At 36.2% G+C, this 21726-nt stretch overlaps 2 protein-coding genes and 5 non-coding genes across 7 annotated transcripts; 1 reads left to right on the top strand and 6 right to left on the bottom strand.

The window, feature by feature from the left end:
• Positions 1–316: 316 nt before the first annotated feature.
• On the bottom strand, positions 317–3378 carry LOC131610879 (small ribosomal subunit protein uS7). Its single transcript, XM_058882937.1, has 5 exons — positions 3256–3378; positions 3072–3178; positions 2537–2808; positions 672–875; positions 317–569 (listed from the first exon to the last, which is right to left on the bottom strand). The coding sequence occupies exons 2-5, from the start codon at positions 3174–3176 to the stop codon at positions 515–517; spliced, it is 636 nt and encodes a 211-aa protein (XP_058738920.1). The 5' UTR covers positions 3177–3178; positions 3256–3378; the 3' UTR covers positions 317–514.
• On the bottom strand, positions 1171–1252 carry LOC131615417 (small nucleolar RNA Z102/R77). The gene has a single exon (XR_009287830.1). It is a non-coding gene; the product is annotated as a small nucleolar RNA Z102/R77 (small nucleolar RNA).
• Positions 1468–1547, bottom strand: LOC131615420 (small nucleolar RNA Z102/R77). The gene has a single exon (XR_009287833.1). It is a non-coding gene; the product is annotated as a small nucleolar RNA Z102/R77 (small nucleolar RNA).
• On the bottom strand, positions 1695–1774 carry LOC131615419 (small nucleolar RNA Z102/R77). The gene has a single exon (XR_009287832.1). It is a non-coding gene; the product is annotated as a small nucleolar RNA Z102/R77 (small nucleolar RNA).
• LOC131615421 (small nucleolar RNA Z102/R77) lies at positions 1969–2048 on the bottom strand. Its single transcript, XR_009287834.1, has one exon. It is a non-coding gene; the product is annotated as a small nucleolar RNA Z102/R77 (small nucleolar RNA).
• On the bottom strand, positions 2255–2337 carry LOC131615418 (small nucleolar RNA Z102/R77). Its single transcript, XR_009287831.1, has one exon. It is a non-coding gene; the product is annotated as a small nucleolar RNA Z102/R77 (small nucleolar RNA).
• An 11299-nt stretch (positions 3379–14677) lies between the features above and the next one.
• Positions 14678–19337, top strand: LOC131610878 (uncharacterized). The gene is made up of 4 exons (XM_058882936.1): positions 14678–14779; positions 15155–16229; positions 16938–17215; positions 18334–19337. Exons 2-4 carry the CDS (start codon positions 15205–15207, stop codon positions 19089–19091), a joined length of 2061 nt encoding a protein of 686 aa, XP_058738919.1. The 5' UTR covers positions 14678–14779; positions 15155–15204; the 3' UTR covers positions 19092–19337.
• Positions 19338–21726: the final 2389 nt, after the last annotated feature.

Genomic DNA, 21726 nt, shown 5'->3' with positions numbered 1-21726 from the left:
TCTCCCCCTTAACATACTCCTTTTCCTAAAAGTTCATTTTCAAAAAATTGAGATTTTTAAATCAGATCGCAAGCATTATTTAATCATTTGATGATTAAATTGATAAATAAATTTGATAAACAAGGGAAAACGATTTTGATATGCACAAAACTAACAAACTCATTAATCATGTTTTTATAGTTTGTTAGGCTTATCTAAAAACAATTAATTCCTAAGTTGAGTCAACTCTATTTTCCTCTCTTTATAAAAGAGAAGATTTAAAATTGAAAAAACAAGAACAGGTATAAGAAATAAGAAATAATTGGAAAAACAATAATTGGTGTAAGAAAATATCATTAAGATCCTTGAAATAGACTAACAGCATAATTGTTCATAACAAGTTGATTCAACAAAAATGTGAAAAATAAACCAGCAAGAGGTTTACACCATGTTTTTAAACAACAATGTCAAACAAATGTAATACAAAGACCAATATAAAATATTCCTCATCACTAAGACTACTTTCAAATCCTTCTTAACGATTAGCCTTGGCAACTCTCTCTATCTCGTCCTTTTTCTTGATTGCATAGCTGAAAATTAAACATTTTGTCAGCAAATAACCAAACAAGAAATGGTCTAAAGAACAAATTCAATATAATGGAAACAAACTCAATTGATTAATAATGGCATACCTGTTGGAAGAACCTTTGGCAGCATTGATAAGTTCATCAGCTAAGCATTCAGCAATAGTCTTAATGTTCCTGAATGCAGCTTCACGGGCACCTGTTGTAAGAAGGTAGATGGCCTGGTTAACCCTGCGAAGAGGTGAGATATCAACAGCCTGCCTCCTAACAACTCCAGCAGACCCAATTCTAGTTGCATCTTCTCTGGGACCACTGCATAAAACAATGTAATTGAACAAATCAGATTGAAGATCCTATAACATGTAACAACCTTGTTTTCAAACAAGTTTCCCAGGAAACCATAAACAACTTTGGGATAATTAATAAGAATATATCATTGAAGGGAGGGGGAAAAACAGAAACAATATCAAATATTAAAAGGGTCCAAACAGATTTGAGCAAAAAATAAACAATAAATCCAAACAAAAAAACAGTGCATAAACCAGTGTGAAGAACTATACTATATTCAAATTCCTTAAATATTTAAAAAAGTTTGTGTTAATCGAGAGAATGATCAGATAGAGCTAATACATTGTGCCATCATCCAGGCAATCAAACCAATAGGGAAATAACTAATCATCACTTCATTCTCCGGTTCCAGCAATTAATAGCTCCCTATTACAACAGCTAAAAACCTAGTTAAAGACATTGCTCTATCCCCCCCAGTAAAAAGTACAAGCAATCAAAAATAATAGAGAAAAAAACAAACAATAACCATAGAAATTTGCATGGATTATTCCTACAAAGGAGAAACATTTTTGAAACAAATTCAACATATTTGATTACCATACGACAGAAATTAGGAGAACGATCAGATAGAGCTAATACAGAAGCCATCATATAGGCAATCAAACCAATAGGAAACAATAAATCATCATTTCATTCTCTTGTTTAACCGATCAACAGCTCCAAGTTAACACAAAAAATGATGTACATCAAAATGAGAATTAAAAATCCAATACAAAAAATTTGATGCATTATCACTACAACAGAAAATTATTTTCTTAATTACTGATCCAAAACAAATAAGGAGAATGATCAGATAGAGCTAATACAAATGCCATCATATAGGCAATCAAACCAATAGGAAACAATAAATCATCATTTCATTCTCCCTTTAAACTAATCAATAGCTCCCAATTTTAACAATCACAAACTTCCAACTAATAATCCAAGCATCCTGATTATCCTTTTTCTATTAAGTAATAACCAGTGTGAATCACAAAATTCCTAAGCATTACAAACGGGAAAATATTTTTTAAACCGATGTCGTTATACTTGATTTCTTATATAAAACAAATGCGGAGAATGATCAGATAGAGCTAATACAAGAGCCATCATACAGGCAATCAAACCAATAGGAAACAATAAATCATCACTTCATTCTTCCTTTCAATCAAACAACATTTGTTAGTTTTAACAGTTAAAAATTAGCTGTAACACGCAAATGAATGATCCAACTATCATGCTCTACTAAACAAACAACAATCAAGAACCTGAAGTAAGAACATCAGTGAAAAAACAGCAATCGCAAACTTTTCCACACATCATTACTACATAGGAAAAATAGTTTCTTAGAACTAAGTTTGAGGAGATGATCAGATAGAGCTAATACAAAAAAGCCATCATCCAGGCAATCAAACCAATAGGAAATCAATTAATCCTCATTTCATCCTCCCAATTCTAATAAAGCAAGTAGGTCAATATGCCACATCAAAGTTTATAATAAGAAACAGACACAAATCAACATTTAGCCAAGCATTCCAATAACACACGCCATCAACATATAAAAACATCCAAAAAGCAAAAAGCAAAAAACAAGAATGCAAAACAATAAATAACACAACATAAAAAGAAACCCTAGTTAACTATACCTGTTGACAACAGCATCAACGATAACTTGAATTGGATTCTGATCAGTTAGCAAATGAATAATCTCCATGGCATGCTTAATAATCCCAACAGCCTTGAGCTTCTTTCCATTGTTTCTCCCGTGCATCATGAGAGAGTTGGTGAGCCTCTCAACAATGGGACATTGGGCCTTTCTAAAACGCTTCACTGAGTACCTACCAGCAGTGTGAGGCACATATGTAGCATGCTTGGATGATTGAACTCCAATGTAATCAGAAAGAGACACATCACTAAGCTGGTAAAATCAAATAACAAAATCAATAACCTATTTTAATTAACAAAATAAACACAATGTACACTTCCTAACCTAAACAAAAACCCCCCATTCATTTCTCAGATTCTCAGATTTAAAACAACAAAATTACAAATAAACACAAGCAATTAAATCTAATCTAGTGATTAATCCTTTTTGAATGAGTATAAAAGGACCATAAAAATCTGGAATTAAAACTATAAATATGAAGAAATTGAAAATGGGGAAAGAGTTAAATAGAAGACCTGAACATCGTCGAAGCTCCATCTGTTGAAGAGCTTGACTTCGATTTGATTTGGATCGACTTCGACGGCGACGGGAACGGGGACAGCAGCGACGGTTTCAGCCATTACTGTAAAAAAGATTCAAGAGTTAGGGTTAGCTAGCGCCGGCGAGATGCGGAAAGAAGAGAGAGGGAAAGAAACTCACTTGAGTCGAGAGAGTGCAGCCGTAAACACTTTCAATGCTCTGGTTGTAAGAGAAACTTAAACCCTAGTTTTATGTATTTATAGTAGAAACAATTTTTGAAAATTTGTGTTTGTTGCCCACATCTTCTTTATTTTGTAATTGATACCAAAGAGTTTTTCTATATTATATAAATTACTCTTCAAATTGTTTTTTTATCACAAAATAATATATAATAAATAAGGGTGAAAAACACACCAAAGTAGAAAAAAAAGATAGAAATCAAGAACTCAAGAAAAAGTGACAAGTCGAAGCATAGAAAGTAACTCCTCAAATACATGTACTCCAGTAATTCTCTAAGAAAGAAAGGTCTCTACCATATAAGATCTCGAGATACAACCTTATTAACCACCATATTAAGCCCTCTTACCAACCCATCATCAGGCTGAAAAAAGTTAGAAAACAAACCAGAAAACTTTGTCATTAAAGGAGTGGTTTCTAATCATGGATCCTTCCATAAGGATGTTTGTGAACTGAAACCAACTCTCCTAATGACACCATCGGCGAAACGATCCAAACTATTAACCTCTTTAAACCTTGTGAGAGACACTTTTTTTCACCAGAAAAAGGCAGAACAAAAACCCTCAATTATCCCCTCGGATAGAGGAAACAATTGTGGTTTCATTTCTAGCTACAAGGATATCCCACCAAATATTTGGGTCACTTATAAGCAACCTTCATCTTCACTTTGCCAAAAGGACAAGATTAACCAACCAAAGATCTTTTACACCTAGCTTATCTTTATTCTTTGGTTGAAATACACCTTCACACTTAATTCATGAAATCTTAGAGGCAGTTTCACTCCCCCTCAAGGAACTTTTTTCGTAATTTCATTATCTTTTCTCAAACCAAGACATGCATCTTTAGAAAATACAAGAAAAAGATAGGGATAACATTAAACACTAAGTGAATGAGAACTACCCTGCCTCCCAGGATGAGATATTCATGCTTCCAATAGTTGAGTCTCTTATCCAACAAGTTAATTAGAAGGTCCTAAGTAATTATGATTTGGGGTTTAGCCCCTATCGACAACCCAAGGTACTTAAAGGGAAATGAATTTATCCCTTAGGCTATGTTTGGGAGTTTGGAGGGAAATGGAGGGGAGGGTTTTGAAAAATAGGAAGAATTGGGTGAAAAGGATAAAAAGATTTTGGGTAGGAGGGTTTGAGTTTATTCATTACACCAAAAACCCCATAAAATGGGGGGACTCAAAAATTCTATTGAAGAAGGGTTTTGGAGGGTTTTGAAGGACTTACATAAATTTTCCAAATATCTTTTAGGTTGTTATAGTATTCTGGAAATTAAAAATTTAGTAATGATAATAACTCTTTTATCATTCTAAATAAAATCATTTTTTCAAAAAATGTCAAATATTTTCCTGTATTTTTTTAAAATTTCATTTTTGGAAGCCTTCCCCTCCCCTCCCCTCCAAACTCCCAGACATAGCCTTAGTGGATGAACTCTCCAGCAGATGAAAGAAAGACATAAACCATATTTGGCCCTTATAAGGCTACTCTAAAAGAAATTCATTCAAAGCCCCGAGGCCATCTCAAAACCTCTAAGAATTGCCTCAATACTCCACAAGCTATCTAGAGTATGGTCAGCCACCAAAAGAATATCACCAACATACTAGAGATGAGACACCACCAGCCCTGATAAACCCATCTTGAACCTAGAGTAAAGGCTAATCTCCAATGCCCTGAAGACCATCCCACTTAGCCAATGAACCACCAGAAGGAAACGAAAATGAGCTAGAGGATCCCCTTGTCTCAACCCCTTTTGGATGTTAATCTCTCATGTAGGATAACCATTTACCAGCACCGCCGAATTACTAGCAAAAACATAAACTATCATCCAAAATCTCCATTTCTCACTAAACATAAACCTAACAAGAATGTAATCTAGAAAGTTCAAACTAATTTCTCCTTTCTCAAAGTCTAGCTTAAGAACGAGGCAGGCTATATTAGATATCTTGGTCAAGTCTACCATCTCATTGATTGACACTACTTCATCAATCGGCATGATTCCCTTGAGAAAACTAATTAATTAGGAAATACAAACTTTTTCATCACATACCTAAGTCTAATAGCCAAAACTTTAGTCAGTACTTTGTACATGGATCAAAGTGAGTATACGAATTAACATTAGGGATCAAATTCAGAAAGTAGGATGCAAAACTACTAAATACATATACAAAACGATGAAATTAATCAAACATGATCTCTATGTCAGCTCTAAACATATTCCATAAACTTTATAGGAAGGATAAATTAAATTCATATGGACCTGGACTTTTATTACCATCACACTAAGACATAGCAAAATCGAGCTCTTTAAGGCTAAAGGGTGCCGACAAGGAATGATCGTCATTTACCAAAACAGAGCGGAAGGAACACGATCCTAGTAATTCACATCCTCTTGTCTAATTTCAGACATCCCTTCGATTTAATCATTTCCAACTTTTAAAGCCAAGATTGAGTTTCTTCTACTCTTACTATTGACAAAGGCATGAAAGTCACCGGAGTTAATATCACCTTCCTTAAACCATTTAGACATAGATATTTGGAATAATTGAGAATCTTTAATCCTAAGAAGACACCATGTGGCCGAGACTACTTTGGATCTATAATCAATCTCTTCTAAAAATAAGGGCTTAAAATCAGCCAAAGAATATACCATATTTACCTCTTTTGTGGCTATTAGTACCATCGTTCTAGGATTGACACAATTTTGTTAAAATGTGGTTTACTATAAATGTTATGGAAGATGATCTAACATGTTACTCGGGAAAGATGTCCTAACGGATGTTACGACATGTTGTATCAGAACATTAACATAGGTTGTACTTTAAATCTTGACAAATTTGATTTGATTATGTGATATTTATTTTGGATATGTCTTAGTCTATTTCATAATTAAAAAATTTAATCTGGAACAAATTGTTGTATCTCCAATTGTACAAGTGGCTAAAATTGGATGCTAAGACAATTTAGGAAACTTGATATCTGTGTTTTAAGATTTAAGGAGATTTTTCTACACAATTGGTACATTAATTAACTTATGGATCAAGAAATATCTGGATGCAAATTTCGAAGCCCATGGACTGCAGAGGTGTATTTAAAGAGAAGACATAACCTAATTGTCACACCCCAAATTTTCCCTCACTTCATTCATATAATTTAGCATACATTTGCGTTAATTCATTTGCTTATTATTTGGTCGTCGTCGGTCCATATGCCTCATTATTTGCATCTTTTATACTAAAGTAAGGTTGCGTTAACCTGACTTTAAAATGTTTGCTCATCATTTATGTCGATACCACGCTATCACATCATCTTTCACATCTTGAATCTCAAATTCCATTGCATCCTCATCAGGATTTATCCATTGTATACCACAATTCCATTTTAATAAATGATTTGTTTTCAAAACTTGCATGCACATCGCATTAAAATTACCATTTTTAAATTGAATAGTTTCATTTGCAAGTCAACACTTTCCATCAAGAAAGCTCCAACATATAAAATAATTTAAAGAGCCAAAAGGTGGTACCATTAGGGTTACAACACTTCAAAAGTCCATCATTCCGGGGCACTTTCATTTCAAAGATCCCAAGCATTGGGACATGTCATTTCAGGATCATCAATTGATTTCAAACTCCTGTTGAAGCAAGTTTCTCAATAGACTCAGCATTCTGGGGAAAATCAAGGCCAAGACCTTTCCCTCAAGTAGTCCAAGCAATTTATGTCATATCAAGCAGTCCTTAATCTCAAATATGGTATCGAGAATTATGCTTACACAAACCTCCTACAGAGGGATTATTTCCACCTCACACAAACCATTACCCTCCAATATGGCACATGTCAAAACATTCAAAACCATAATTTTCATTCATAGCACACATTCATCGATCATGCATATCATTCATGGGGCATGTCCCACAATATCTAAACAAACTCAAAAGCTTTCCAACCTTACTCGGTCTTTTCCATGAAAACCAAGCCCAACCCACCATGGGCACCAAAAAAAAAATTCATTGCCCATTGGCACACATCCAGTAAATTCATTACTTGCATTGAGTAAATGTCATGCATCATTTCATGCGCATCATTATGCTCAAGAAAAAAAAAAGATATTTCATGCATCAACACAAAACTTGTACTAGTTCAGTAACCGCTTAAAGGTGAGGGACCAAATATAACTCCCGAAGAAAGGTGTTTGTTCTGGTCTGAGCCGAGCAGGCCCAAATACGCTCTAAGCCTAATCCACAAGGTTTCAGCTGAGCAGACCCAAACACGCTCCAGGCCTACTCCGCGCCCTCCCCTTACGACTGTTATGAATCCAACCCACGTGCTGCACAAAAAGCACATGGCCAGACTCGATTGCGAAGGATTCAGACAATTCCTTTTGAACCCTACGCTCTACTCATCGAGAATATGAGTCACTTGCTGACTCAACCCTACCATGTAAGGTTCTGGCAGTTTCCTAGCACGTGGGCCTCCAATAGATCCAACCCAATTAGGAAATCTTAGCCCGACGTCGTGGGCTATAAATATCCTCATTCATTAGAGAGTTCGATATTCATTATTCATTATATCACACCTACTCTGTACTTGCTCTCCCTGCTTTTATACTTACTTTAGCATCGGAGTACCTTGCAGGTACACCCCCCAGTTCACAAAAAACCATAGTTGCAGGTCCTGACGATCCATTATGATCAGGTACGATCAGTGTCTTTTGAGGAGAATCAGTTTCCTTGCCCATAGAGTTTAGGGTACCGCTCCCCTAAGCGTATTTAGTAAAACTCTATTATTTTGCTGATTTATGCGATAAGGAAAATATGTAGCAGGGTCGACATGCTCAACCACGAACAATTTCATGATGGGAACTCATTTCTTTTTGCCATGATTACGTAGCTTCTGTTGTAGTGTGAGTTCCATCACGATCTATTGGATCTAACGTAAGGATATCTATGTTCATAAGTTGGATATCCTTTGGTACCTATAAAAGGCATTCCAGTATCAGATCTATATCAATATTAACTATGAACTAGTCGTATCTTCGACGTTTCCACGACAAGTATCGCGTCGGTGGCGGGAGGTGGGGACAATGTTAGACTAGAAAATTAATCATGATTTTTTGGCATGACCTTCGAGGAAATTGTCTTTAGTCTCTGGCAATTTTAGTGAAGAAATAAATTTGGATATATGATCCTTTCTTCTTTTGCTTAGCGAAGTTCTCGAGGGAATTAGAGATATTGAAATTCCATGAATTGTACTTGAAATAATAATTGACTGGATCGAATGCGATAGATTTATATGTTCGATTCTGAAGGTTATTAGTTTTGTGATTAAGGAGGTTACGAAATGATAAATCAGGGATTCGATATGAAATTGTGGAAATTGTAGGAATCATAAGTCAATTTCTACAAACGACGTCGTTGTTCATTTTAGGAACCAGAATTAGATATAGTTGATAAGCTGATGATCTTGAACCGACCACTCTGATCTCTTTTATGACGATATGGGGTGAACCTGCGTGGTTAGAACTCAAATGTCCAAGTCAATACGAGATTCAAGATAAGTGTAATGAAAAGTGAATATCAAGGAATGCACTTTGTTTTCCATGTGTACTGACTTTTATATACTGAGTCAAGTGTAGTGAGTTTGAGATAAATCAGACCTTAATTATTTAAGCTTTTGGTCGACCCAAAACATAGGAGATTTGTTGTTTACTAGTTTGTCATTTTGCAAGTGTAAAAATCAGAGAAGAGAAGAGCAAATCTGGGAGTTTATATCTATTAGGAAATGATACAATGATTTTGGATTATATAACTTTTGGTGATTGTAATTATAATTTTTGAAGAAATATAATGTAAAAAAGGGAAATATAATGATAGAAGGTATTTTAGAGAGATATACTCAAAGACACAGTGATTCTGGCATCCAAAGTTACCTAAGCCCAACCCATATTCATTCAATTGTATTAGTTATATAGTTGAAGTAGATAGAACTAAAGTGAGAAAATGTGTTACCGGTATAGTCCGATTTAAGAGTCAGTTTTGCAAGTGATTATAGTCCCCTTCTAATTGCAGTTGCGGGAGATCAAACCGCAGTTCTTCTTACTAAATCTAGAGCTAATCACCAACAGACCAACTAAATATAGGTAGAGTTTATATTTATTAGATTGTAGTAGTTTTATAATTGACTGGTCCATTTATCAAACACAAATTTGATGCATTAGTTTTATAATTGATTAATCCATTTATACAAATTTGATTTGTTGTAGTGTAAATATTTGAAACAAATAAAAGGCCAAAATTGGTACTTAGATATTTTTCTCAAGGATGTGGATCTTCTCCTGCCATTTCTCTCATATTTTGGTTTCGCCAGAAATTCCACCACTCATTTTTGTTGAAAACGACGTTTCTTATTTTTATTATACTATTTCAAAACTTTGAAGCATTGAATCATGGGCAGCATAACAAAAGTGTGTTCAACAAAGTGCGTTCAGTTGGAGAGGGAAGATCCACCCTCTTTTCTTAACTATACAATTGATGACAAGACCTATCAAATTTATCTATAACATATAAAATAAAAATATTTTATATTAATGTAGCCTATTTTTCTACCATTTTTACTCTTACTTTATTGTGTAATTTACATCATAACTTTTATTGAACTAGTATTAGTAACTTTCACATAATTATCTATTATTAACTTCTATTTTTTTAAAATCAAATTTAAATAAAAAATATTGTTAATATATTTTCCGGTGAGTGAACATTGAAAAAGCGGATAGAACGTCTGTCCAGACGCTAGTTTATTTTAGTTGTCCTAATTTACATATTTTTTCATTTTTTCATTATATTTTAAAAAAGGGTTTAATATACTTCACCCCCTGCCAATATAGCGAGATTCGGTTTGCCCCCCCTGAATGATTTTTTTTACCAAACGCCCCTTATAAAACCCAAATCATGGATTTACCACTCCTTGTTACCACACGAGCTGACTGGGCAATGGAAGACTGGACACGCTGGCGCTGACATGGTTGAGTTCTTAGGTTTGAAATGAAATTCATATGTTTACCCCCCCAAATCATACATTTCCAGATTAGGGTTTTTTGGCAAAATTAGAAACGAGAGGTAGAAGACAGGAACGATGGCTGAAGACGGCGGCGCAACGGTGGAATCGGCTGAGGTAAGTGTTCATTTGTTGTTCTTCACCGGTACTTCGTGTATTATGTTGTCTTAAACGATGTTTTGTATGCAGTTGAATGTAAGGTTTGACTGTTTGTTTCACCATGGAGGAGAATTCATGAAGCCTCACGACGGTGAGATGATTTACAGAGGCGGGGTTACGACGCTTATCACCGGTGTACACATTGAAAGCTGGACTCAGAGTCACATTCAAAAGGTGGTAAGTTGGTGGGGGTATGTAGCTGGATCGTTTAGGTTATGGACCAAAATTCCTGAAATAGATCCTAATTATTTCCAGATTAAGAGTGATTCTGATGCTTATGATTTAGCTGCGTTTGCTTGTACAACGAGAGTTGATGGGAAATTGTTTGTTGAACACGATGCAGATATACACAGTAGTAAACCTAGGTGTGTGAATGAAAGTGTAGAGTTAGAGGTAAGTGATGAAGAGATCGTAGAAGGGATGAATGATAGTGAGGATGAGAGGGCCACAGCTCTTGATGATGGCTTTGGAGCTGTTGATGTTACTTTACCAGTTAATGAGGGCCCTATTGTAGCTGGTTTGTTGACTTATCCTAGTAAGAGAAAAGGTGAGAGTGAAAATAAAGGTGAGGATGATGAATATATAAGTGAGGATTTACTAAGTTCTGATCCTGATGCATCAGGGGGTGAAAAAGAGCCTAGGTTTGAGAAGTTTAAGAAGGAGGAGCTTAATAAGGATTACAAATTTAAATGGGGTATGGAGTTCAATACCCTAGATGATTTTAGAGAGGCCATCCGTGAGTGGACAGTATTAAATGGGAGGGAAATTACCTTTGTAAAAAATGAGAGTTATAGAGTGAGGGTTGAGTGCAAAGCCAAATGTGGTTTTTTAATGTTTTGCTCTAAAGTGGGCCATAAACACAGTTATGCCATAAAGACTATAAAAGATACCCACACATGTGCTAGGGTTTTGGATAACAAAAGTGCAAGTTCTAAGTGGGTAGCTAAGGCTGTGGTCAAAAAGATGAGAACATCTGACAAGGTAAGGATTTGTGACATAATCCAAGACATGAGGCAAAATTTTTCTGTTGGGATCACTGTGTGTAGGGCTTGGAAAGCAAAGTTGATTGCCAAAAAAATCATTGAAGGAGATGCAGACAAGGAGTATGCAAATCTGTGGAGGTATGCATCTGAGTTGCATAGGGTCAATCCTGGAAACACTGTGAAGATAAACATAGAGAGGCCTTTACCTACCATCCAACCAAGGTTTGGATCTTTTTATTTCTGTTTTGATGGATGTAAGAAAGGTTTAAGAAGAATTGAACATAGAGTATGCTTGAGGCACTTGTATGCGAATTTTAAGAAGAAGTTTGGTGGAGGAGCATTGATAAGAGACTTGATGATGGGAGCAGCCAAGGCAACCTACCAACAAGCATGGACTTTGAAGATGAATGAGTTGAAGGCTGTAGATCCAAAGGCTTGGGCATGGCTCATGGCAGTTCCTACAAAGTCTTGGTGTAAGCATGCATTTTCATTTTATCCTAAGTGTGATGTGCTTATGAATAACATAGCTGAATCATTCAATGCCACTATTTTGAATGCTAGAGATAAACCTATACTGACCATGTGCGAATGGATTAGAAAATATCTGATGAGTAGGTGTAGTAGTTCTACTTTGAAACTAGACAAGTGGCCACACAAAGTGATGCCTATTCCCAGGAAAAGATTGGACAATGAGGTAGCTATGAGTGATCACTGGTTGCCAACATGGGCTATGGAAGAGAAATTTCAGGTCACACATGCCTATAACAGGCAAGAGTTCATAGTTGACATTGCTAAAAAGAATTGCACATGTAATTTTTGGGATCTGGTAGGTATTCCATGTAGACATGCTGTGGCTGCATTAGGGTTTAGACAACAGAACCCTGAGGATTTTGTTCATGAGTATTACACTAGAGACAGGTATGCCATGTGCTATGGATTTGCTATTAGTCCAATTAATGGCATTGACATGTGGCCTGAGGTAGAAAGTGAAGAACTTTTACCTCCTAGTTACAAAAAGGGACCTGGAAGGCCTAGGAAGCTAAAGATAAGGGAAAGTGGGGAAGAGGGTGCTAGAAGAAGGTTACCTGGTGTATCTTATAGATGCACCAGGTGTGACAAGGTGGGCCACAATGTTAAGACATGCAAGAGCAAGAGGCAAAATCAGAGTGCCATAAAAAGAAAGGTAATTTATCTACTGCAATTGTTTTTGTATGTAATATAGTTTCTTTGGTTATAATGTATCTGGCTTTTTAAATGCAGAAGAAAATGAGACCAAATGCTAATGAAGAAGGTACTAGCAATGTTGGAAGTCAGTCTGCTCCAAACAATGAAGAAGGTACTAGCAATGTTGAAAGTCAGTCTGCTCCAAACAATGAAGAAGGTACTAACAATGTTGGAAGTCAGTCTGCTCCAAACAATGAAGACCATGAAGATACCAAAACTGATTCATTGTTTGGAGATGTAACTGATGACATGCTACGCAGCATACCAGACTTCCATTCTCAGGCATCAACAAGCAACAACTACAAGGGCAAGGGAAAGATGATTGACAAACCAGTTGTGAGGAGAAGGGTAAGTGAGAGGATAAAGGAGAACTGGTTCAAGAAACCAAAACCATTCACTGGTCCAGGTTCAAACCCTGAGTAGCCTATTTGTATGGACATTGATGAAGAGAAATCTTCAAAGATTACTCCAAAAAGGGCATCCAAGATTGCTTCAAAAAAGCCATCCAAGCATTCTCCAAAGAAGCCTTCAAAGGGTACTCCAAAGAAGAATACTCCAAAGAAGACTACTCCAAAGAAGGGAACTCCAACAAAGAAGACTTGAATTTTCATTATGTTTAATTTGATTAGCCCTTGTTGTTTATTTTGACTAGCACATGTTTGGTGCACTAATGTAAGGTTAAAGTGTGACAGTTATTTTGAGTAGCACATGTTTGGTGCATCTATGTGCTGCTAAGACAGTTATTTTGAGAAGCTAATGTTTGCTAAGACAATTTTATCACGTGTATTCTGAATTATGCCCTTGATAAGGTGCACTTGTTATGTTAAAGTTTCAGTTTTAGTTCATCAGTTTCAGTTTTAGTTCATCAATTTTATCATGTTAACAGACAGGTTTCATTGATGTAAATTACACATTTCCAATTGACATAAAACACAACTCATTTTATTGCCATAAATTCAACAAGGTTATACATCCAAATGCCACCAACATACACAATGTCAAACAAAGAGCTGTTAACCTAAGTAATACACAATGCCAATAAGCAATAAACAGAGAATCAAAATAGTCTTCTTCAGCCTCATATTAACACTTGTCTGACTTGCATTCTTCTTCTTCAACTTCTCAATTTTGTTTGTTGCGGTCTCTAACTTCACTGATAGTATATCACATCTTTTACATTCTGGTAGTTTCATCCGATGCACATTGATATGGTCTCTGATTTCATCATCCCACAAGAACAATTGACAACTATTCACAGACTGCAAAACACACACACAATGAAGGCTTGTTTAGTAAAGACCAACTTTCCACAATTTTCCCAGATGTTGAACAATTTTCCAGATAATAGAGAAGGATACTTACCCCAGCATTGCGACATTTCCAGAACTTGCGATTGCGATTTTGAACCGTGTTGGCCACCCACAATTTCATGGGTCTGTCACAGCCACATTTAGGTAAATATGGATTTTGAAACGAGTTGACACTGCTATACGAGTTGCTCTCCGCCATGACTGAAGAAAATTAATATGGGATTGACGAAGATGGCTGAGTGAAGAAAATGAATATGGGTTTGCGATGATGGAGCAGGGCGCGATGATGGAAGCGGAGCAAGAGAAGGAAGACGATGGAATAGCTTTTCTGGGAAAATTGTGAACGAAGGAAAGAGGGAAAGATGAACCCTAATTTTATGAGGGTGGGTCAGCCATGTCAGCGCCAGCGTGTCCAGTCTTCCATTGCCCAGTCAGCTCGTGTGGTAAAAGGAGTGGTAAATCCATGATTTGAGTTTTATAAGGGGCGTTTGGTAAAAAAAATCATTCAGGGGGCAAACCGAATCTCACTATATTGGCAGGGGGTGAAGTATATTTAACCCTTTAAAAAATAACTAAATCGGGTTTATTAGTTATACTATGCAATAAATAATACAAGGAGAAACATACCAAATAAAAAAAATAAAAAATAAAAATACATCGAGCCTGCAAAGTTTGAGTCTCCCCTTTCGTTTAACCTAACATCCGCCATTGAAATTCAAGCAAGACGCAGGTTCGTACTCTCACTTTTCATTTCTTCTTCACACTTCCTCTTCCATCTACTATGATTCTTCACGCTTCTCTCTCCATATGTTTATTCTATTTTTAAATTAATCTTCACTGTATCGGGCACCCAATTCCGCCACGGCAGCTACACGCGCCGTGTTGTTCTCGTGAAATGCATCCGAGGAAGCCGCAACAGTGTTGCGGCCACTCCCCTCCGCAGGGCGGCGATGGTGATGCAATTGGCCGCAATTAACTAGCTAGATTAATTGGGCCAATTTTGTTTCTGAAATTCATATGTCAGTTAGGTTTAGATTATGTAAGAGACGTTATTTGTTTATGATTGATGAAATGAATGAATTTTATTTTCTTTTGTTGTTTGTAGGTAGATACTCTTCATAGAGAGTGGTTGAGGTTTATTCCACCCATATACTGATGGAACGTCCCAATCATGATTATGCAGCTGCGTCTGCTATGGCATATGCTCAGCAGCAGCGACCGGCTGCTAATATGCAACAGCAGCAGCAGTTTGGATTTCATCCTCAACATCAGCAGTTTCCTTCAGCTATGCACGGTCCGCCTTTTATACCGCCGGGTCCTGGTGCTGGGCATCCGTCTATGCAGCAGTTCCCTTTTCATCATGCAATGCAGCAACAGCTGCACCATCATGGCCCTCCTCCTCCTCATATTCTTCTCCAGCAGCAGCAGCAGCAACATCAAGCACCTCCTGCGTTTCCTTCTCATTATCCTCCTCATGTTGTTCCGTCGCCTTTTTTTGATTCTGCTCCACCGCCGGTTGCTCCACCTTCTGATCCCGAGCTTCATAAGCGAATTGATAAACTTGTTGAGTACGCGGTGAAAAATGGGCCTGAATTTGAAGCTATGATTTGTGAAAAGCAACGGGATAATCCTTCTTATAGCTTTCTGTTTGGCGGGGAGGGTCATGCTTACTACCGTTTTAAGCTTTGGTTATCAAGTAGACCGCCGAGTGGTCCATTCAACCAACCATTTCCATCGTCTTCCATGGCAATGATCCATCCTCCGCCTAATCCGATGACGAGCTCATCTCTTAGTGGTCCTCCATTGAATCCTGCCGGAATTGGATCTTCTCCTTCAATGCTAGTCCCGCCTCCCTTCCCACAGTTTTATGATCAACAACACCATCATCAACACCCTCAATCGTTTGGGCTTCACGGTCGACCTGAGTATGATCAGTCATCCAAGTCTTTCAAAGGGCTCTCTGGGCCGCTTCCGTCTGATGTTGCAATGGAGCTGAGTAGCGTTCTTAACAATTTGAATGGTACAAAAGAATCCATTAAAGGTGCCAAACTTTGGTTCATGCAGAGAGCTCCATTTGCACCAGCTCTTGCCGAGACTCTTAGAGATAGGGTATTTGCATTGGATGACGTTGAGAGACAGTTACATATAATATACCTTGCAAATGACATTCTCTTTGATAGGTAGCGTTGGTTATCATTTCAGTGTACAACTATATTGTTTTGCTCATATCTGGAAATGTAGTTTGATTTATGTATATGATATACTTTTAAAATTGTGCTTCTAATCATCAAGGAAGTATATGGATTACTCTTTCACTGTATTTTTTGTTTTTATGGTTGTGTCAAAACTAGCCTGTTTTTGGTATGGATTTATCTCTGCCTACGGTTTTTGCCTGATTGACGGGTTAGTTTCACAACAGGATAAAGGTGTTAAAAAGCTGTCTAGTAGGAGTTGCAATGCAACTTGCAACTGCCATCTATCTCTTCTGCACAAGTGCATATAGTAAAAAGATTTTTCTTCTGAGTCTCATTTGCTTCATTTAAAAAAAATGGACTATTTCCATCTTAACTCCTAAGCATGAAAGCCTTTTTCATTGATAATGTATAGGGTGGATTTTGTTTGGGGCTTGTTACTTGTTTCTATGTTCTAGGTCAAAGGCTTGTAATTTGTATGCCTTAATAGTTATGTACGAGGTTAATTTGCTTCTAGTGTAGTACTTATCTATTTATGTTACCTAAATAGAACTTTTTCCTGCAACTGTACTGTTTGCAAGTTTTGGCGTGGCAAGATCATTCATCCCCTGCTTATTGATATTCTTCTTGACATTGATGTTAACATGAATGTTTCTGCTTTTTAACATCCTTGACCTTTGTGCTATTAATTCACAGTTTAAATCGGAGAACAAGCCTTCACGATCTTGACAATGAGGCCCTTGCGTTCAAACCTGTTTTAGGCGCCATGCTTGCAAGAATTTATCACAACCCACAAAGCAATGAGGAATATAGGAAAAGATTGCAGCAGATGGTGGAGTTCTGGGCTTCTAAAGAGGTATTTGATCAAGAGACTATATCTTTACTGAAGGGCGAGATGATTGGTGGGCCACATACAAATTCATTTACTACCGTATCAAAAGACTTATCCTCTGCTTCAGCAGATTCGGGCGCAGGTAAACTTCTCTTCTTTTGCGTTATGTGTCATGGCATGCAAAAGTTACCGAATTGCTTCTTTTGCGATAACTGAATGATTTCTAAAATACAAAATAGCAATTGGTTTGGAAATACTTCATTGCGTGAGCAACATATATCGTGAAATGACCCTCTTACTTTAGTAAAAAATGCTTCCTCAAGTGTCTCTTGCTTTCTTTCAGCTTTCAGCGTGTGGGGGTAACATCTGTTATGTCGTTTGTTGTAAATTTGTCCATAAAACAATGAAAGCGGTTTTGGTGTTTTTCTTTTCAAGAAGTATTATTTATAATAAATGACAAGGAATCATTTGTTGCGATTACATGGTCGCTCAGTGGCCACCAGGGTAACATTTGCATATGAGTATACCATCGTCTGACCGAATTGGTTTTCAGACAACCTAGTTTAGTGCTCTTAGTTATCATTAGTGTGAAGTTTATGTTAGTCGCACGTCCATTAGTTAAGGAAGTGTATATTATACCAAATAAAATATGTGTCAAAGCTATTAGTAAGGCAACAACAAAAGTTAGAGAATGGAAGTTAGTTACAGTAGGAGAGGTTAAATAGGAGTCAATTAGGAGGGGAGAACAGTTCTATTGTAAGTCATAATGCGTGGGAGAGAAAAGGCCTCTCGAATGCCTTAGAGAGTTTGTTTTACTTTTCGGTTGGTTCATCTTTTTGTATTCTGATGTAGCTCTTGCCTATTGGCATCACTCAACCTTATTATAAGAAGAAAAAACAAAAAACATCTAAACCAACGAAATCATTAATTCTTGTTATTTTTTGAAGGTTTTATCGAATACGCCCTTATTGACAGTTGTGAAACATTAAATGTATTCAATAATACTATAAGACAAACATTTTAATTGAGGGTAATAAAGTCTTCAAAATAATAAATGCATCTTAAAAGTTGTGACATTTTCTCTTAAATAGGACCAAAAAAATCTCTAAAAATCTCTTAAAACAAGAACCCGAGGTAGTGATAAGTAATTTTAACTAGTTGAACTATCAGTTCTAACAGTTTTTCTTGGGAGATTCATTCCTTGATGTTTGGATTATTTAACTATAGAAATTATAATTTCTTCTCCCCTCCCGTATGCAGGAATGCTGCAGACTCCAAACCATATTGTGCAGCAGTGGCAGGCTGATAGAGCGGGCTCTGGTTCAATTGGCTTTGATCCAGACCGTCCTGATAAGCTTCTGGGGCAATCAATGGCAGCTCAGCAATTTCTTTCAAATTCTGCTCTTCCGAGTGCTTTTCCAGGTTCAATGAATATACCATCTTCCGTTCAACCTTCTGGAGCACATTTACTGCCTCCTCCATCATCTGGCACTGGCGAACAATTGCCTCCATATCCGCTGTTCCCACCCGGGCTCATTCCTGGAATGGTTAGAAAGATGCAGATTGGTAGTGGTGTTCCATATTCTCCTATGAGCCCTTTGGATATCCCAACTATGATACCTCCATCAACCGTACCAGCATCAGAAATTCTTCAAAGGGTATCAAAGTTTTTTAAAGAAATTGGAGAAGTAAATCCTTCAGAGGGTCCTATGAATTCTGATGCGAGAGATGAAGATGATGAATACGATGGAGAATACGAGAGAGAATCTCAAGTACGAAAGGGAGGCGCTTGCATACCTCCACCCCCAAACTTGCAGCAAATTGATCCAGAGACAGGGACCTATGCTGATGGGAGTGTCGACAGAAAGCCAGGATCAAGTGGCTCGGGAAGATTGGGACTCGGGGCCACGGCTGATCCAAATGAAGTGAGTCAGTATGATGATGTATATACATCTTACCGGAAGCAGAGAAGCACAAATTATCACACATCAATGAGTGCTAGAGCAGCTGTGAGATGAAAGCTATCATAATAAGTTTCACATCGTTGGGTCACTTGGGTGTGTAGATTGGGTTATGGCTTGTCTTTGTATTTGTTGATGTTTATCTGAAACTGGTATTTTTGTTTGTTATGATCCAATGTCATGTTGATTCATGAATGATTGGATGTATCTTTCTTTGATGGAAACTGAAGTTCCTGCAAACTTGAAAGCGCACTTGATGATGGGATTTAAGAAAAAAGAAAGTAAATTTCAAATTCTTCCAAATGCAGCACCAGACTAACATTAGTTCTATCTGAGCATGACATAGATTAATGGTAACTTCAATTGATTGTGATTAAGTTTGCTATTTAAATGTTTTAACAACTTAAAATTGTAAATTGATAGAGTATTATTATACATGAATTTATGTTTTTGGTGGAAAATATATGAAATAATGTTAAGTTATGTAGTAATAATAAATTTTATTTTTAAGTTATCTCTGGTAAAGTTCTAGAGTTACTAGCCCTCTCTGAATCATCTTCCAACATTTTAACACCATATTTCCTTGGTGGAAAGTAAAAAAATTTGAGGGAAAATTTCTCTCCCTATTCCCTAAGTCATCCAAACCCGACCCCTTTCCTTAGTAGAAGGCAGGTAGATATTTTACCAAGAAAAAAAAAACAAGAAATATTATTTTATTCTTTAACAATAGTCCATATAAATAGGGAGATTACAATTTCACATTTTTTTTAAAAAAAATATTAAGAAAATATTATTACAATAAAAGATTAAATATAAAATATAAAAATAAATTTTAAGAAAGACTTTTATAATAAAAATACTATATATATAACAAATAAAAAAACAATATGATTATTTTAACCGTTTCTCTAATTGTTATATAGATGTTTATCATAACCAACTTCTCTATAAAATGCTCAAATTGGATATAGACAAACTTTTGGTGAAAATGTATACAATTTATTGACTTATGCTACAATGATATACAATGATAAACATATAAGAATGACATTTAATTTTTATTTTATAAAGTGACGGTCTATTTCAATGTGCTTAGTTTTGTCACGTTGAACTAAATTATGAGTTATGTTGATGACTGTCGTAGTATACTTTTAGCGGAAGTTCAATATTTATTTTAAGTTCTTCTTAAACTCTAGATTTATAGTCCTTTACGAATGCCTTGAGCTCTTACTTTTTACTTTTAAAGTCGGTAGCTAACCTCTAAAATAATATGATCTCGATACTCTGGTAGCTAACTTGAGAGCAAGGCATGCGAATGACTTGAAATTTTTCGCAGTTGCACCAACCATCTGGTAGTAGGACCAAATACTCTTGTCTTGGCAGCCATTCATTGTGGTCAATTATTTCTTTGACACTGAAAATACGGTTAAATCGGTCAAAACCTATAATCGATGGTTGTTGGCTTTGGCAGTTTGTTCCTTCATAAATTTCATGCAACTTTCACTAAATAATGCTCTAATTGTGACATTGTACTTCACCTTTCACCTCTTTTCACGAACAACAAAGCCATCCTAAAATAGATTGATCTCACTAATGCGGTAATGGAAAGGTTTCTGATGCCTTTGAAAACACCGTTAATCAATTCCATAAGATTTGTTATCATGTGGCCCCATCGTTCTCCGTTGCTGTATGCCCTTGTCCATTTCTCTTTGGCAAGATTATCAACCCACCTGTCCGCATCAGAATTTAATAATATGATCTCGCGACGATAATGTTCGAATGATGGTTGAATTAATGTATAACCTGCGTTCACAAAAGTTTTCTAAAGAATCTTGTCATATCACCGTAGCACCCAACAAACACATGACTATAATACACCACAAGAAACATTGTCTTTTTTCCAAAGTGGTTCAAGTTCCTAGTGTTACCAACTAACCATCGATTCCCCACCACACAAAACTTTGATGGCACGGGCAACCGACTTTTTGATAGTGGATATTCAGAACAATTTGGTAATCTAACAGATTACATGGACGATGAGCGCATTGAGGAGATATTATAAGGGCCATCTATCCAAACACAACAGGAACCTCAAAGAGAAACTGTTCAACGAGTTAGGAGAGCGTCACAGTGCGAAACCCAAGACTGTTACGGTGAATTGGACAATTAAAATATATGTATTTCTTATTCCTCAATTGTAATGTTTTTTTATAATTAATTAGTAGTACTTTTTTTTATTATATTAAATATTTATTATTATTTTTAAAAAATAAAATAAAAAACACTAAAATACACTAAGGTGCCATATGAGATGGCTAACCCTAAATCTTTTATACATAGGCGTCATTAGCTATAGCGTGTACACATAAAAAAATACATTTGTGTCATCTAGGATGATGCATCATTAGTTATAGCGTGTACACATAAAAAATATACATTTGTGTCATCTAGGATGACGCATCATTAGCTATAGCGTGTACACATAAAAAATATACATTTGTGTCATCTAAGATGACGCCTAAATTTAGAACACCCCAAAATTGACTATTTGTGTAAGTTTTTTTTAGAAAAAATGTTTGTTTAGGTATTTCTTTAAAAATTCTGTTTATTTAATTTTTTTTCTTAAACTCAAAGAAAAAAAGAAGTACTCTATAAAATAAATAGAGTTTAACCATGGTTCATGTAAAAAGTA

This window comes from Vicia villosa, linkage group LG6, assembly GCF_029867415.1.
Source record: "Vicia villosa cultivar HV-30 ecotype Madison, WI linkage group LG6, Vvil1.0, whole genome shotgun sequence".
Classification (NCBI taxonomy): Eukaryota; Viridiplantae; Streptophyta; class Magnoliopsida; order Fabales; family Fabaceae; genus Vicia; species Vicia villosa.
The sequence above is the reverse complement of the archived record's forward strand: the minus strand, read 5'-3'. Positions and strand labels throughout refer to the sequence as shown.